Source organism: Neodiprion lecontei, chromosome 5 (genome assembly GCF_021901455.1).
Source record: "Neodiprion lecontei isolate iyNeoLeco1 chromosome 5, iyNeoLeco1.1, whole genome shotgun sequence".
Taxonomy (NCBI): Eukaryota; Metazoa; Arthropoda; class Insecta; order Hymenoptera; family Diprionidae; genus Neodiprion; species Neodiprion lecontei.
The window spans coordinates 35796833-35813852 of record NC_060264.1 but is presented as its reverse complement, the minus strand read 5'-3'; the positions used below and the strand labels follow the sequence as shown (position 1 = coordinate 35813852).

Sequence of the window (17020 nt, the reverse complement as noted above, 5' to 3'; positions counted from 1 at the left end):
AAAAAAAATCTGCAGTCACTACAAGCGAGACGGAGGGAATGTGGATGGTTATGGTATGTGAAGAAGAGCCGGAACGACAGCCACACCTCGCCCAGACATAATGTATACCTTACCAGGCCGGGAATCGAACTGCACGACGGCGAGGTCGTCGACCTGGGTCTGGGGTTGGCAGTAACCTGGTTACGGAGGCGCAGACCAGTATCAGCGAATCTCGCGTCCCTGATTATGGACCCGTCTCCCTCTCGTGCGGCGCATGCGCCCATTCGTTAAGACAGCACCGTATGATTTTTGCTTACTATGAGCGGTGGTGTCTACGGCGGTGGTAAGTTGCTCTCAGTCATTAATATGAGTACTTAAATTAAGGATACGGTTGAATTAAGAGAGGAGGTTGAAACTAATGATTCTTATTGATTTATCGTTTTCATGTCAATGTGCGTGAAGCAGCAATTAATACATGCAGGGAATGTTTGGGTGGAAACAGTAGAAACGCGAGTGATTTCGTTAAATCTTAACGCATTTTTACTCTCTTCCATGCAGACGAAGTTGGTGCTATTATATTTGACATTGGTCACCAAAGCTTGCGGGTGGGATATGGGGGTGAGGATTCTCCGAAAGCTGAGGTACCGACGAGCCTTGGTGTTTGGGAAGATGCCGCGGATCAGCAGCAGGATAACCAAACGAACAAGAAACGATTCAACATTGATACTACGGCTATACAAGTCCGCAAGAAAGGTATGGCGTGCATGGTATACCGACGCACGACCGTCTGTGTATAATATATATTATAGAATGACATCCACTGTCCTATTTCGACCCAACTCTTAACAAGTTGATTCGTAAAATACAACCGACCATAATAGGCACATATTTTTTCCGCAGACATGGAAATAGTTAGCTTGATGAAGGATGGCATGATCGAAGATTGGGACATGTTTGAAAAGTTGGCTGAATACACCTACAAAAATCGGCTCCACGCTGTCGCTGAGCATCACCCAATCCTGATGACGGAATGCCCATGGAACACCAGATTCAAGCGTGAAAAGCTGTTGGAATTAATGTTCGAAAAGTTCAACGTGCCTGCAATGTACATTTGCAAAAACGCCGTCCTGGCAGCGTACGCAAACGGCAGATCGACCGCAATGGTCGTTGACAGTGGTGCGACTCATACCAGCGCCGTCCCGGTTCACGACGGATATGTCATCACCCAGGGGATAGTAAAGAGTCCACTCGGCGGTGACTTCATTACGATGCAGTGCAAGCAGTTTCTCGAGGATAAGGATATCGACTTGACACCAGCCTATTTGGTCGCATCTAAAGGTATATACCGTGAGGTTCTCCTAAAAGGACCCGCTCGACAATTGCAACTCGTCTAGTTTATACGCGCAGCCAACTTTGTAAAAATGTTTGTAGCATGGTAGACAAAGTGAATGTTGCGCAATGGACCACGGCGGCGTCGTAACCATTGACTTATAGAGAGATCTATTCGAAAGGTTATCGTTGACTGTCATTTGTCAACTGACTGAGATACCAGGGAATTTTATTTTGGCAAAGAATTGTGAGAATGATTGTCAGCCAATAAAAATTAAGCAGCTTGAATATCGCGCGTAACGAGCAGGTCTTCTCGAGAAAACCTCTCGGTATAATATGATGCACAATAATTAATCCGTCGTTATTCGGGGCGCGAAGGAAATTGAAACGTTTCTTAATACGGATTTTTTCAGACGTAGTTCGAGAGCAGGATCCACCGCGCTGGACTCGTCGTCCAGGTCCAGAGCCGACGACCAGCTGGCTGAATCACATGGTCCGGGAGCTTCTGCAGGACTTTCAAACGAACACGTTACAGATATCGGACGGCCCCTACGACGAGGACATCGCTAATTCGTTGCCGATGAAGCGATACGAGTTCCCAACTGGTTATAACGACGACTTCGGCTCGGCTCGTCTCATGATACCGGAGGCGTTATTCGACCCGAGTAACGTGAAGGGAGTTGGCGCCAGTATTCTAGGAGTTGGTCCGTTGGTCACGACGAGCGTCGGGATGTGCGACATGGACATTCGACCCGTAGGTGTTGAATTCTAGAACCACCCAAGACTTGGACAGAGTAGGTACGAGCAGTATTTTCACTTTGCTATTTGCTTCAGAGTTTGTACGGCAGTGTCGTTGTAACGGGTGGCAACTCCTGCTTAGCGGGATTTAGCGATCGACTCAACAGAGATCTGGTCAGCAAAACGCCACCGGTAATTATGCTGTGACTATCATCATTTTCCGTCCCTACTTATACACCAAATTTGGATGATGTTTGATTTTTTATCGACTTGTTTTCGCAGAGTATGAGACTGAAGATAATATGTGCCAATAGCTCCAGCGAACGTCGATACGGGGCTTGGATCGGAGGTTCGATTTTAAGTTCGCTCGGGTCGTTTCAACAGATGTGGTTGTCACGTCAGGAATACGAAGAGTCTGGTAAATTAATTTTAGACAGATGTTCGTGAGATTCAATGTTGAATTTCAACAATTTTCATACTGCAGATAATGGGTATGACATGTCGGAGAATATTATAGTATGATCATTTGAAAGTAATTAAAAAACCTTAGAGTATATACAGGTATACGAAGTATAGGTCATTTTACTCGAATCATCCAGTAGGTTTATTGTATTTAAGTACCCACGCTCTTCCTGAAATATTATCATAACTGTAATCTATACAACAATTTTTAATAATAAATTTAACAATATTGTACAACAATAACAGATGGAAAATAAAATTTACTATCTCGCATAAAAATACCGTTCGTACAAACATACTGACGATAATATTTTTCAGAGCTCTATTTCTATTCGCCTATGTATATGCAATATGATTGGTTTTTGAGTACGTAAATCTCGTTTACATACCAAGTACACCTAGTATACAGGACAGACTTTCGGAAGTTAAAAAATAAATATTAAGTACCTGAATTGTTCGAGCCATTTCTCGTGACTTGAACTGCAGATCACTGCAGTACGCAATCTTAATTATAATAAATATAATTTGACTTCGATTTAGTTCACCCTAGTCGCGTTGGTTGAGGTAGTTTACAAATGGCATTGTGCACTGGCATCGCTATCCAACCAGCTAAAGCGATACCGATTGAATCCGCCATGGTTGTTATTCCAAGTGAGAATTCTCGATCTTCTGCCGGCACCTATGTTAACCATTTAACAATGAATTCATCGTGTTCTCCGAAATGTAAAAAAAAAAAATTACTTTCTTTCGTTATTCCTCACCTCTTTGGACATTTTGTAAAAAGTATTGACGTACGCTCCTCCGCCGAGAAGACCTTCCCACAATACGATCGCAAATACGATCCAGATATTCGGAATGTAGAAGTACAACGTCTCGAAGGTCATTATTATTACATTGACAAACTGGAAAACGATTAGAGGATACAACGTTTGTGATATATGTATGATTATTTGAATTATCTCAGCTCTTCCTGGATAAAATATTTGACTAATTATTCACCTGAAGAGCTGCCATTATCCAGATCCTGTTGATCGTAACCAAATTAACCGATGATCTAGATATGAAAACACCGATTTGGTAATCAACTTGAAGCCATCTATATTGTGCAGCGTGGTCCAACCATATTCCCTCAAAATCGATGAGCTCAAACTATAGAAGTAGCAGATAATTGAAGACAAATGTTACAGTAACGTTTGGGTTCAATTTAATTTACCGTTTAAGCAAACAAAGAAGATAAAAAAAAAATAAAAATTCATCGTGAACAGATCAAGCCATAAAACGCTTTAACATTTCCTTATTGTGATCAAGAAATTATTCTCACCAATCCTTGATTGATGAAGTATTCGAACAAGTAAACGAGCCCAATCGGTATCATATATTTTAGCAGTCCTGGCACTATGGCCAATTTTTCCTTCAATGTCTTTTCTGGAATCGCAATGACCTCTTTTTTATTTTCTTTACTGCCATTTCCGAGGCTCGAAACTGGCAGTGCAGTTTCATTAGGATGAACCAATATAATCCAGAAAGCGATCGCCTCAATTACCGGCACGATCAGCATCACAAGAATAGTGTTTTCTGTGCTCAGCCACAGCGTCAGACCGGCATAAGAAACCGCTCCAATTACACCTGCGCCACCTGTCCCCGATGACCACGTTGAAATAACGTTTCTATAAAAATATAACAGTATAAAATATAAAAATATAACAAACAAAGAACAAAACACGTGTTTGTACCGTCTCAATTTAGACTTGGAATGATTAAACGACACATATTTTACGGTCATTTATATGCTTATAATACATTGCTGTAATATTTTATACGAGGTTTCAAGTATCAAAGAATTAAAGAGCGCATATCTTAATAAAGACGCGAGAGCAATAAAGATAACGGATTACTTGTGAGTCATTGAAATTTATTTGAGAAACTAACATGAGAAGAATTCACATGCACCGTGATGAAAAAAAAATTGAATAGAAGCAAAAAAAAAAAAAAGAACATAATAAATAATGCACAAAGTGATGCGAGAGTGTGTAAGTTTTTGGAATTTTCAATGTCTTACTTGTCAAAGAAGTGACTGTATCCCAACAGTGTGACTTCACCTAGGCCGGAAGATAAGGAAGTAACGATCACACCTAAAATCGCTAACCATTCCGAAGCAGCCAGAGCTACCATGACGAATCCGGAAGCAGCCAGAATAACGCATGACAATAATCTCAAGCTGCAAGTGTAACTTTCAGTGTAGCCTGATTTCCAGACGAAGAAGGTCGAATTATACAAATTTAGGAAACAGTCATTTACTCACTGTACGAAAAATGGCAAGAATGGCGCGACGATCTTAGTCATAAGCGACGGTATTATATCCGCCAAGAGTATGGCACCTGTCGACAAAGTATTACAATCTCTCGACGTCGTTGTGCTATTGGTAGTTTCTGAAGACGAGGACTATAGAGAAAAGAGAATGATAATCAAAACAGTGTGTGCAAACCTGTGGTTCATGGCTCTGCCTATATGCGTCAACGTTGTCCGAGTATAATTCAGACAAATAGAATCGAACAATGCCGATGAAGATGGAATTTTTTTTGCTTTTTCGTCCTTCGCCATTTTTTAATCTGCACAAATTGCCCCGAAATGAAGCAGTTTGATGAGGTAAAAAACTCTAGTACAAATTATACGCATTTCAATAGCACTGCATCGTCAATTAAGTACAGAAGATTTCGAGACGCTTGTGAAACAGTAAAACTGACAGTGATTAGATACCCCTTTTGAATGCTGCTAACATGATACGAGTTAATTGTTGCATTCAGAGGAAGCAAGGGCAGTAAAACGATAACGATTGTATTTCCGTCGAGCGGTATTATTAGCGAGTCGTAACTCACCGTGGAACCAAACTTGCTTTCAATAATGTCGTGGGCCGCACTCAGCATCACAACGTAGCCATAATTGTTGCACAATCCAAGAATCCAAAAAGCAATCAAGTTCCTCCATTTCTTTCGTTTCTCAGCCTGAGTTTCAGGGTCGATTGGATCATTCCGCGTCCCTGTGATAGGTAACGACTTTTTCACCATTTCAATAACAAGAAAATATGTTCAGGCAACTCGACCGAGAGATGTGAAAATTTTCCGATTCACGTTAAACGATAATAATATTATATCGGCACTGCCACACCAATAAGCGATCACTTTTTCTGCAGCTTTACTTTCCGTATATTTCCACTATTATTCCCTCCAGCCTTCGTTCGCAAATTCGCACACGAGCACAATCGCAGCTCATAAAGCCAGCGACCAGCTTGCCACGTTTCTTGATAACTATAACGACTACACAGCTAAATGCTAATGCACGCCCGTGGGTAAATCCCGGCCCGATATACATATATTTTCAACACGAACGGGAGGTGATATTGTAAAGGAAATAGGCAATAACGAAATCGAATATATAAATACATAAGAATACGTGTATCGTATCAGTGACGATAAACCGTCACCAATCAAGTCACAATAACTCTGCAGTCCGATTTTTCGCCGAACAAAGCAACCAAGCAGTAAGAACCCATGCAACCCGACTGGTTTTCTCAACTGATTATGAATGCCTCTACACAACTATGCTGTCCTCATGCAATACATTGGCTCACACTTTGAATAACTCGCGAAGATCGACCGCGACCATTACCAGCGAATTGAAAATTCGCTTAGGGTATCCTCCGGTTCATGAATTATGCATCAGCTGGTCATCCTTCGGAACTGATCTTTACAGCATGTAAATTACGTAGTTAAAGATCATTGCGAATTGAGTTATTTCTATAACGTATGATAACGATGAACCAGATGACAACACGCTGGAGGAACTACCTTGAGCGAAAAAAGTCATTCTCATTATTCGAAATTTCTTCAAATTTCTGTAAGCATCTGCATTGTATGTAAACATTGATCTAAAAGTTGTATAATCATTTCACGGTTGCTGATTCAGTTGGATAATTATGGTTATTGTGTCACGTACGTTGGCCTGTCGTTACTGCAAAATATTTATCTTCCATTTATTGCAGCGTGAAAGAAACTTGAGAGTCAGAATTTTCAGACCAGAGAAATCTTGCTCACCGCAAGACGACTTTTTTTAGAGGTACTCCCGGAGATCTACTATAGCAGCTTTGAAAATCATTATTTTTAGAAATAAGAAATATACTATGTAGAATGATGTTCAAAGCTATTCCAATATGTATATAAATTTTGATATTAATAAATTGAAATGTTTCTTCATTAAATATCCTTGAAAAATTGCTTTTTTCAGACTTCTCACTAAGTATAACCACTGAATGTACCTGCCGAGCCAGTTCGATTGCGAAATTAAAGTGAAAACGATTACGATTCACTACATGAGACAGGTAAAGTGTAAGAAAGGATGAAAATGACATGGCAAATTTCATTAATTATTACATACATGATTTGGACGAACGTTTTCTCTTTAGTACCTAAGGAATCCCAGCTGTAAATTAATGAAACACTGGAACTTGATGCGTTATCAAAATCCGTTAAAGAATAACTGAGCTGTGTCATTTTCGTGCAGCCGAACATATCGCTGTCGTCCAAATAGCTGTTAGCCAGGCTCCTTCATTTTCCACCGATATCATCGCACAGCTGATGTTTATTTTTGATGGGTAGTGACGGCCGAGCTCCGAGTGAGTTTCGAGTACGTTTAAAGAGTAAACTTTATTCAGATCGTGTACGCGAATGGAAAGCGTTCGGTGCAGTCAAGGCCAATTATTCCACGGACAAAGTCGGTGTGTCAAGGACAAAACGGTGACAAATGTTTTATTTAACTGTAATCGGCAGCTGCAGACTTGATATAATGTGATAAAATAAACTGATCAATTAATCTATGCTAAGTTTTGCCACTGTTTGAGGTATTCGACAGTTTCCTCAAAAATTATAGTACGAATTGATAGATTTGTAACTTAATTTCTGTGAAAGTTTGTGGAAAAACTTGTGAGGTTTGCCAACTGAACTTGCGTTCAATTGAACGTTCGGAACTTATGAAGGTATTGATTTCCCATCGATATCCGTTAAGTGTTCTTTTCATAAGAGAAGTGCGAAACCCGGATCAACTTATACATTCTATTTCTGTACATCTGATAATGACAATTCAATTATTCGACGATTAAAAGAGTGAAACCGAGAGTTGAAATCACTGTGAGCGTCTCTTATAGAGTTACTCGTGTATAGCATCATTCTGAACATTAGTTACGAGTATAATTGTTTTTTTGTTCAAAATTTTCCATATAAAATGTGCTGACGACTGGATTGCATGTACGTGCACTCTACTTTTTTTGACTACTGATCCCGCTAATGACAAGATACACATTTTAGCGGCTGCGAAAGATTTCATTCCGCCTTAAACATCGCAGATTACATGACTCCTCAATTCGCTGCTGTTATAATACGTATAGGTATATACTCGGACTATAAGTGGAATGTTTTGCATAGAAGATATGCAAAGCGAAACATCTGTATTTTTGACCTTATTGACATATGTTCTAGAATTTTTTTCACCAACTGATAAACACGTGGCTTCATGTAGTCGCAGATATCAAAATAGAGAAATCGGCAGTGAAACGGAATAAAAGAGACAAACACGATACGATCTCATGGTCAGATTTTCAGTAACCGCGTATTGAACTGATATACAATGCAAAATTCTTATAGCGATGCACGTAGTAACGAGTAACCTTCATGCACGATAAATAATTTTTTAAATATTAAATCATCCAGCATAATTACGTAGATACCACAAAGAAGTATCGTATTTAATGATGTTGACATTGTATATTGAAATTTGTATTGAGTTGAAGACTGTTGTTGGCTTTAATTTTTAAACGCTAACAAGAGCAGCAGTACACTCAAAATATGAAAATGTACGTATTCAACGTCTGATTTACTCAATTTATATATTCGCAGTTGGTATATTGACATCGGCAGGATGTGTTTTAAGTATTTATAAATATCATTGATAGATTGAATCCTGGTGAATGCAATTGAATAATCATTATCGACAAAACTTGTTTTGAATGTTAGTATAAAGAAATTCATATGACGCATGAACGTACAAAACATCAGTCTTCAAATAAAAACATGTTTCCTATGGCACAGTAAGGCATGAATTTCTTTCTCTTTATATTGGTCCGAAGCTAAACACGCTCACGCACGTATTCTGCATAAAGTTTTATGAATTTTTTTTTTTGCAATAAATACCTGACAATTCCTTATCGGTACTCATATTTTCTTATTGACTAAAACCACCGGACCGGATAAACCAGAAGCTGCAGAAGCTGCGTCAGGAAGCACGCTGATGACTTTGGATACCAACGAGGTTTCAGTCCCAAGTACAAGATGTCCGTTGAAGTGTTAGTCGAAGATCCTGACCGGATAAGAATTACACGCAGATAACGAAAGCCGCGATTGCCTCGCCGTCATCAACTCTTTGACAAGCTGCCGTGTGTTAGTTCGATTCTTTCTATAAATTACATAAAACTATCCTATTTGAGACATTGATCAGAGTCCGTACCCAATCCAACTCCGGCAAAGCACTCGCAGTGTTCGTGTACATGTTAAGCTCACCTATTGCACAGGGTAGGTACGTAAGAACTCCATCGCGATGCGAAACGAAACGCGACAGTTGTAAGATGTTATCTACGGCAATCGGGGAACAAGTTCTATGCGGCAGCTTAGTACTTTCAATAACACAGCACGAGTACAAATGATAATTCGATAACCTCTTGATAACGGTTCAATGAGCAGCCGAGCAATTAGATCAATGTTTAAACTGTAACGTACAGGCCTATAAGTGTCAGACTTGAATGGGTACTTGGTAAAAATGTAAGACACATACCATTTGATGACTTGGATATCAATCGATTCTATAATATTGGATGAAATTGCAACTATACTTTCATTGTACATACATACAATATATACGTATACACTGCATAATATGATTATTGTTTAGGAATAATCATACAGTTATGAAAGTTTACTTACCATGACATCATAATTGCCGATAGATAATCATTTATACTTGAAATGTCCTTATTATATTCAGAAGAATTTCTACTGCCACATTGCTGAAATATAAATTCAGTGGAAACTGGTGCCGTCTCTTTGAAGGTGGTATGCCGCAAATATTTTCACGTTTGAATGGTGGTTCTCGTTACTGGTCCGCTCCTGACTTGAATTGAAAATTTCTTATGGATAAACATGGACATGTGTAGTATATAACTGTATTTAGATATTAAACAACACCAATTATGTGTTTGTTACGATATTTCAATATTTGCATACCGTTGACGTAGGTATCGGTAATACAGAGTTATGAAAACCGTCTCCCGATAAGAAAGATTGGGTTGCAGCCGACGGATGGTAACGTCTGTTTGTTGCCCGCCGATAACGATCGAGAAAGCTGAAAACGTGGCTGAGAATGAGCAACCAGACTAGATTCCAAGCAACTCGATGCAAAGATTAGGGATTAATTAATTAATCTTGACACTCTTGTTTATACATTTATTAATCAATTTAATATTCGTGTAGGAACATGTATTACATAAGAGAATAAAGAACATTTGAATATTTTTGAAACAAATGTGTCGCCTAATGTGTTGCCTGATGTAGAAAACTTTGAAGCAGATAATCGATTAAACACAAATTCTTACACAGATAGAATTATTAATATTGAACAAATTACGTAAGTATATGTTATGCTCCCTTCCACACCATCGTTTTTTTTAACGTGGTATCCTCAATAAGCATCCTCAACTCACTTGTTAATACGAATTTTCAGTCTGGGTTCTAGATGTCAAATTTCCGTTTATTCCACGTAACTAATAAAACAAAAAATAGTTTCATTAGATGAAGCTCGTTTTCTTAGAAAACGGAACGATATTTCGAATTTTGAGAAAAATTACCTATTTCCCCAAACATCTATTGTAAGTAACAACTAAACAAACTTCAGTTTCAGATTTAAATCACTTGTGTTAAAAAAATAATAATTAATCACAGGTCGACGGAAAGAAATTTGGTTTTGAATTTACATCCAATCATAAATAAACAACTTTTGGTTCTGTACATTGAATAATGATCAGAATCTTCATTTATTACTCATAAAGTTTGCTTTTTTCCTTTCTACGTTATAAATAGCTCTTCAAGTTTTTGGTCATAGCTATCAACCAAACACTTCTAGACTTATTTATCCATTTAAAAAAGACGAAAGACAAACGTTAAAAGTAATGAATGAAGATTTTGCTTAATATTCTATAATATGTAGAGTCAAAATTAATTTATCTAAATATAAACTCAAAAGAAAATTATTTTCTTTGTTGATGTCTATTCACTGCTGGTAGGGTGGTAAAGGAGGTCGATTACCGACAGGCGTAAGTCAGCGGAATTGAGTTGCAAGAAAGTGTTTGGTGCCGGTAGGCGCTGGCACTCCTCTCAGAGTTCTCACTGATTGGTAGAAATACAGTGGAGGAAGACACAAAGCGAAATGTACGTAACCTCAAATCTGCACGCCAACATTTCACTTGGTTTTTTTTTTTTTGCCGTGGGTAGAGCGCGTGACGATTGTTGATAATATCTCGGCAGATAGATAGATCTGTCAACAATTGTTATAAAAAAAAAAAAAATATATACACCTGTACGTAAAAAGTAAAGAAATAGATGAATACAAAGAATTAAGATGCGTTGACATCATATCGTTAATGTTAACTCATGGTTGTTTCTGTTACAATTAAACTGACCACTCTTTCGTCACCATGATAATATGTGCTCGTTGAAGTAATGAGATACATCCAGTTATGTTGCCGTCGACGGGATATTTCAAGACAATAAACTGCCCATTTTATGACAACGGACTCTGCGAGAGGCCCTATTGCCACTTCAAACATCCACGGAGAGGTAATGAGGAAAAATAAACAATTTAAATGTCTTTCTGAACCCTTATAAAAACATGACCAAATAACCCCGTCCTCCCCTCCCCCCTCCACATCTAATTTTTTCAACTGTCGATGCGTCGCATCCAATTTTGGGTGTTTAAGGTCATAATTTTGCGACGCGAATGTTCTCATTGACAAGTGAAACAACATAGGATCCGCCTCTCAATCTCCCCACTTCTCCTCTCGCCCCCGACGAAATATTATGTCTTCCATAGCATTCCCCCCATGAGTTACAAATGTTATCAGATAGCATTTTCAATTCATTCGCTGGTTACGCAAATCTAACTTTGCACATGCACATCATAGTGAGCATGTGTAGATATAAGCAATCATCACTTGAAATTTGATGACTTGATGATTTTCAGAATCAACAAAAATGGACACTAATTGGTCGAATGATAACTACATAGATGTGTATAATCTGTATAATAATGAGAAAATTTAGGAACAATTTTTTTTTCAACAACACAACACTAGGGATAGTACTTTCAAATAAAAGTGCGCAAGAACATTTTACACTGAGTTTCTATCAGGGCAAGGCTAGTGAATCTAATTGAAAAATTCTGTTATTCAGGCGATTGTTCTTTATTAATATAGTTCGTTCAATAACTGCGAAATTACAACAAGTTTCACTTATGTTATTACAAATTTCACAAAACGGAGCCTATTTCAAATATTATTCCATGATGCTTTTCAATCACATCGAGGTGTAAAAAATTTTTGTTCAAGGAATACCTCGTTTGGTTTTGATTAAATGAACGGTTTATAGTGATCCAAACACAATTTTGTAATGAGTTGTTTGTCGCAGATGATGGAACATCCAACATTGGAGTCCCCACTCAGAGTGTGGCAACGAACGAAGGAGAAAGGGTCGATGGAGGTCCGTCGGATTCGAATACATTTCAACAATTGGTTTCTCAGGCGGTCAAAAAGGTACTGGCTGATCACAAGGTAGCAGAGACTGGTAAAATATCACAGAAAATTGTGTCAAGAGTAGTAGAAGAGCTGAATCCAACTCTGAACTCGGTGGCAGGTTCAGTTTCTCATCAAGAGATATTGATCACTAAACCTACAGTGCAGGCCACGCCATGTGTTTATAATCCAACGCCTATAGCTGAGCTAAAGAAGCGTCATATACCTGTCGTACCCTATATGCCAACAAGGGAGAGCAAAGTCGCGATCAAGAGAAAGTCTTCACCGGATAGATTCAAGCCCTGGCTGAGCATCCCACAAGAGATCGCAAACTCCTTGGACAATACAGCAAGTGTTGCTCCAAGTTACTCAAGTGTTAAAGTTACCGAAATAACTTACAAACCCACGGCCATATCAAGCAGCGGTGATGCTTCGTTTGTGCACAACTATGTACCGACAATCAAGTCTGATTCTTCGTCTTCAAACTCGTATGAAGATGGAAATTCGAATGATTATATTTTCAAGAATAAGGACGAGTATCGGCCTAGGTCAAAGAAACGGCGCGAAGAGTATGTGCCTAAGAAATTGAAAGCACCGCTCAAAACTGTGCAGCAATTAGAAGAGCCTGGTATTGGTGAACTTTTGATGAGTATAGACGAAAGCTTAAATGCCGGAAAAGAAGCCAGTGCACGTCTAGAAATTCAGGATTCTCAGGACTACGATCCAGAGATCGAAGCCCAATTTTCTGAAGAAGAAGAGCCAGATCAGATGATAAATAGCGTAGTGAAAGGAGACAGTAAGGCAGAGGGTGAAGTTAGAAGTGAAGATAAACCTAAGACAAGCCATAAGTCGAGCAACAGATCAGAGGATAAGCGTAATGGCAGTAAATCTAAGGAGGCTAGTAACAGCAGCAAGGCGCAAGAGAGGAGAGACAGCAGCCTCAGCAAGGAGAGAGGAAAGTCAAAGGATAAGTCGGAGAAGGATAAGGAGGGCAGGAAAGTGCAAAAAAAGGATTCTGAGGAAGCTAGCACTGAGGACACGAGTAGAGACAGGGAAAAGCGTAAACATAGTTCAAGTTCTAGTTCAAAGGAAAGACATCATTCCTCATCTTCCAGTAGGGATAAAAACAAAAGGCGGAGTTCAAGGGAAAGAAAGGAGAGCAGACACAGTACGCGGGAGAGCTCAAAAAAAAGAGAAAATTCTTCTAGGTCTAGTAAGGATAAAGACAAAAATGAAGAGCATACAAAATCAAGTAGCCATCAAAAGCACAAAAGTAAATCAAATTCGTCGTCAAGCAGAGATAGATATTCTTCAAAGAAAACGGACAAGAGTCGGTCTAGGTCAAGTACAAAGTCAAGCAGTTCGAGCAAGAAAACGGAGGCCAGAAAGAAGAGCGACGACGAAGTAAGCAGCGCAGAAGATCATGACGAAAAGGAAAACAGCCCTTCGATCAGGTTTCGAGGCTCGCCTTCATATTTGGAAGAAATTTTAGAGATCTCAGACTCCGATCATGACATTGAAGAAGAATGTCTGAAAATTTTTCAGGTATGAAGTAAACAGATTCGAATTATTTGTACTAGCTTAATCGCTGTGTCCCATTTCATTATCTATTTTTTCAACTCAAAAATAGGAATACGAGGTAACGGAACATCCCAAAGAAGCAAGAGTGAAGGAGCATCCCAGACGAGAGCCCGAAGAGGCTGAGGAACCTGGCCGGAAGAGAGTAGCTCATGCCTCAGCCGGTCAATACACCGAGTATAAAAGGACTCCAATTCAGCCGGTAAAGGCGCCGCCGAATCCTCACCTAAAATTGACTGATAGGTGGCGATTGATGAGAGAAGCGATTGCTGAAAAAGTTGCAGCAGCGGCTGCCTTGCAGAGTTCTGCGTCCTTAACCTCGAGTCAGACCTCAGACGCAACACCTTCGGCACTTCAGTCCTCGCATAAACCAACCACAAACATGGCGACAAAAGGAGATCAGATTGTTAACGGAAATGGTAATACAATTAGTTTCCATGAAACGGCGCGCGTATGCTGATTTATAGTTTACCAATTTGTTTTTCTTCAGGCCGGTTGAGGATAGCTCATGTGCCTTATGCCACATCTCTAGCCTTGGCTAAGAAAAAGGTCTCTGAAGCTATGAACAAGAATTCCGAAAGTAAAACGGTCGCCCAAACTGCCAAAGGTGGATCTCGCGTTGCCCACGTTCCTCAAATAGTAAGTTTTCGATGTTCCTGATAAAAAAATATCCTTCTTATCCCGCTGAGATTTACCAAAAACTTATTATACGTAAACCTTGGATTGTCTGTCAGGGTGCAATTGACGTAAATAGTTAGGAACATTACGGCTTCCTATACTTCAAATTTTCACCTGGAACTTTTCCCAGATTCCTCAACTTATAAGGCCAGAACCACTGCATGTAGCGACACAGAAGTTCCCTTTGAATGTACGTCAGTACTATGTGAACATGATGCAAGACATTTGCATACAAATATATACGAACGGCGAAGATGCGGCGCAGCGAGCCTTGAGGGAAGAATTTGCGTGTCACGAGCGTTGCAAGGCTGTAGCCGTTTACAAAAATTCTTGTATGCTAGCCACGCACCGTCTGAGAAAGGAATTGGACCAACAATCTAGTGCAGAGAGCGGTTCTTCCCCAGCAAGCGGAACTGTTTCACACGAAGCTGTTCTCGCGGGTAAATCTAAAGGCTCATGGAGCGTTGTAAAAACCAAGAGATCTGTTATGGAGTTCAAGGGAGCCACTCTCTACGCTCTTCTTTCCAAATGGATCATGACCGAGGAGCAACTCAAAGACAACGGTTTTCCGAGGCCTCATCCAGACGGACCGACGGTAAAAAATTAGCTATCACTCATTGTCAGAGTGAGATAAAGAGAATGCACGTTTCAGGTTTTATGGCAAGATCATAGAGAATTCGGATGATAACCGGAAGCAGCGACATGGCGTAAAAATATTTTGTTTCCAGGGTCGCGTTAAAATCTACGTCACCAACACCCGGAATCAGTCAATTTTGTCCAAAGTGCCTAACGAAAGATTCTGCAGTCGTTGCAACCAGCCGTACATGGTTGACAAGCACGGAAATGCGGTGCTTCAACAAAATTGTATATATCACTGGGGTCGGAAGTTTACGATAAGAGGGGAGGGGAGGTACAGCTGCTGCCAGCAGTACGGATCTGCGACTGGATGCTGTGACGCCAAAACTCACGTTTGGGAATACGTTGATTACAAAAATTTACGCGGTTACGTGAAAACTTTACCGAAAGGTAAGCCAAAATCCGACCGCAAGAAGCCGTTTTCTTCGTTCCTGCTATTGTTGTTCCCTCGTCTTTGAATAAGATGATAACAAATTCCGGCTGAAAAGTCATGTTTCTCAAAGGAAGATCACTAGCCTTTAGTTTATTCTTACCGTAGATTATATACCGGTTGAAGAGCAAGGCGTTTACGCCCTGGACTGCGAAATGTCATACACAACACAGGGGCTCGAATTGACAAGGGTGACGGTGATTAACGAGGAATGCAATGTCGTCTACGAAACATTAGTTAAACCAGTTCATCCAGTCATAGACTATAACACAAGGTAATAAATATAGCTTGGCCTATCGGAATACGATGGAAGATAATATATGAATTGATGAATTCTGTTTCAAAATAATTGGAAAGACGAAAAATATATGTGTGATGTCAATTCAGATTCTCAGGGATTACAGAGCAACATATGGAAGGAGTCACTACGTCTCTCCTAGATGTACAAGCCACTCTATTGACAATGTTCTCTGACAAAACGATACTCATTGGGCATAGCTTAGAGAGTGATTTTAAGGCACTCAAATTGGTTCACGATACCGTTGTAGATACGAGCGTTATGTTTCCTCATCGTAACGGATATCCGCAAAAGAGGGCACTGAGAAATTTGTGCTCGGAATATCTTCAAAAAATCATACAAAACGACGGTACGTTGTAAATGCGTCCTTATTAGTTTGAATTGGGCAAGAATATGAATGTACCTACCTCGTTAACAAGTTTCCAGGTACACAATGCTATACGCGTGTATAGGTGTATTATTTTGTTCTTAGTTGGAGGTCATGACAGTAACGAAGATGCTGTGTCATGTATGGAGTTGGTCCTTTGGAAGCTGAAGGAGGAAGCCAAATCGCAATAAAATGTTTGAAGGGATATTCGAGTATCAGGAAGAGTCGTTTTATTTGCCTGTAGCTAATTGCGTTTATATTAGCTGATTAATAAATTATACCATATTGTTTTATACAATACGTTGCAATAACTGATGTACAATTTACCTATTAAGCTGAAAATCTTTTCACTCTATTCCTCACGTTTTACTACTACATTTTTTGTTTACAATTTTTGCCAAACTGCTTCGAAAAAACTCGAATACGCGTACGGTTAATATATGTTTTTTATTTTTGCCACTGTTTCTGAGCAACTTTTCGTCGATATATCACAGCAAAGTACAACGACAGATGCTCGAAAAGAATTTTGAAAAAGCGGAATTTTTCACTGGAATTATTCGAAAAATGTAAGGTCTTGTCTTACCGTATTTAGAAATAAAGCTTAAATTTAATGAAAATCCCAGAGAACAATTTTTGTGCCTG

General features: G+C 39.4%; 3 protein-coding genes across 6 annotated transcripts; 2 read left to right on the top strand and 1 right to left on the bottom strand.

Annotated features, from left to right (window-relative positions):
* The first annotated feature begins 170 nt into the window (after positions 1–170).
* On the top strand, positions 171–2925 carry LOC107217227 (actin-like protein 6B). The gene is made up of 6 exons (XM_015654645.2): positions 171–322; positions 538–732; positions 880–1317; positions 1722–2062; positions 2143–2238; positions 2329–2925. Exons 1-6 carry the CDS (start codon positions 298–300, stop codon positions 2491–2493), a joined length of 1260 nt encoding a protein of 419 aa, XP_015510131.1. The 5' UTR covers positions 171–297; the 3' UTR covers positions 2494–2925.
* On the bottom strand, positions 2655–9552 carry LOC107217275 (battenin). Of its 4 annotated transcripts, XM_015654740.2 has the most exons (9): positions 9114–9237; positions 8748–9009; positions 5385–5545; positions 4811–4950; positions 4568–4726; positions 3830–4175; positions 3508–3657; positions 3270–3410; positions 2656–3187 (listed from the first exon to the last, which is right to left on the bottom strand). In XM_015654740.2, exons 2-9 carry the CDS (start codon positions 8770–8772, stop codon positions 3050–3052), a joined length of 1260 nt encoding a protein of 419 aa, XP_015510226.2. In that variant the 5' UTR covers positions 8773–9009; positions 9114–9237; the 3' UTR covers positions 2656–3049. The 4 variants fall into 4 exon arrangements, with proteins under 4 accessions (XP_046596829.1, XP_015510226.2, XP_015510224.2 ...); XM_046740873.1 differs by lacking the exons at positions 8748–9009; positions 9114–9237 and adding an exon at positions 6971–8232 and having other exon boundaries at positions 2655–3187; XM_046740874.1 differs by lacking the exons at positions 8748–9009; positions 9114–9237 and adding an exon at positions 9534–9552 and having other exon boundaries at positions 2658–3187.
* Positions 9553–11109: 1557 nt separating this feature from the next.
* LOC107217298 (RNA exonuclease 1 homolog) lies at positions 11110–16712 on the top strand. Its single transcript, XM_015654785.2, has 9 exons — positions 11110–11441; positions 12288–13936; positions 14022–14388; positions 14460–14608; positions 14778–15242; positions 15376–15673; positions 15822–15987; positions 16101–16360; positions 16484–16712. Exons 1-9 carry the CDS (start codon positions 11342–11344, stop codon positions 16567–16569), a joined length of 3540 nt encoding a protein of 1179 aa, XP_015510271.1. The 5' UTR covers positions 11110–11341; the 3' UTR covers positions 16570–16712.
* Positions 16713–17020: the final 308 nt, after the last annotated feature.

Excerpts from the sequence above, each read along its gene's own strand:
- LOC107217298 (XM_015654785.2), top strand. The coding sequence starts at position 11,342 with ATGTTGCCGTCGACGGGATATTTCAAGACAATAAACTGCCCATTTTAT. Across the intron at positions 13,937-14,021 it reads AATGTCTGAAAATTTTTCAG|GAATACGAGGTAACGGAACA; the intron begins GTATGAAGTAAA and ends ACTCAAAAATAG. Across the intron at positions 15,674-15,821 it reads CGTGAAAACTTTACCGAAAG|ATTATATACCGGTTGAAGAG; the intron begins GTAAGCCAAAAT and ends TTCTTACCGTAG.
- LOC107217275 (XM_046740873.1), bottom strand. The coding sequence starts at position 7,073 with ATGTTCGGCTGCACGAAAATGACACAGCTCAGTTATTCTTTAACGGAT. Across the intron at positions 4,951-5,384 it reads AAAGCAAGTTTGGTTCCACG|TCCTCGTCTTCAGAAACTAC; the intron begins GTGAGTTACGAC and ends TTTTCTCTATAG. Across the intron at positions 3,411-3,507 it reads GGATAATGGCAGCTCTTCAG|TTTGTCAATGTAATAATAAT; the intron begins GTGAATAATTAG and ends ATCGTTTTCCAG.
- LOC107217227 (XM_015654645.2), top strand. The coding sequence starts at position 298 with ATGAGCGGTGGTGTCTACGGCGGTG. Across the intron at positions 733-879 it reads TATACAAGTCCGCAAGAAAG|ACATGGAAATAGTTAGCTTG; the intron begins GTATGGCGTGCA and ends TTTTTTCCGCAG. Across the intron at positions 1,318-1,721 it reads CTATTTGGTCGCATCTAAAG|ACGTAGTTCGAGAGCAGGAT; the intron begins GTATATACCGTG and ends GGATTTTTTCAG.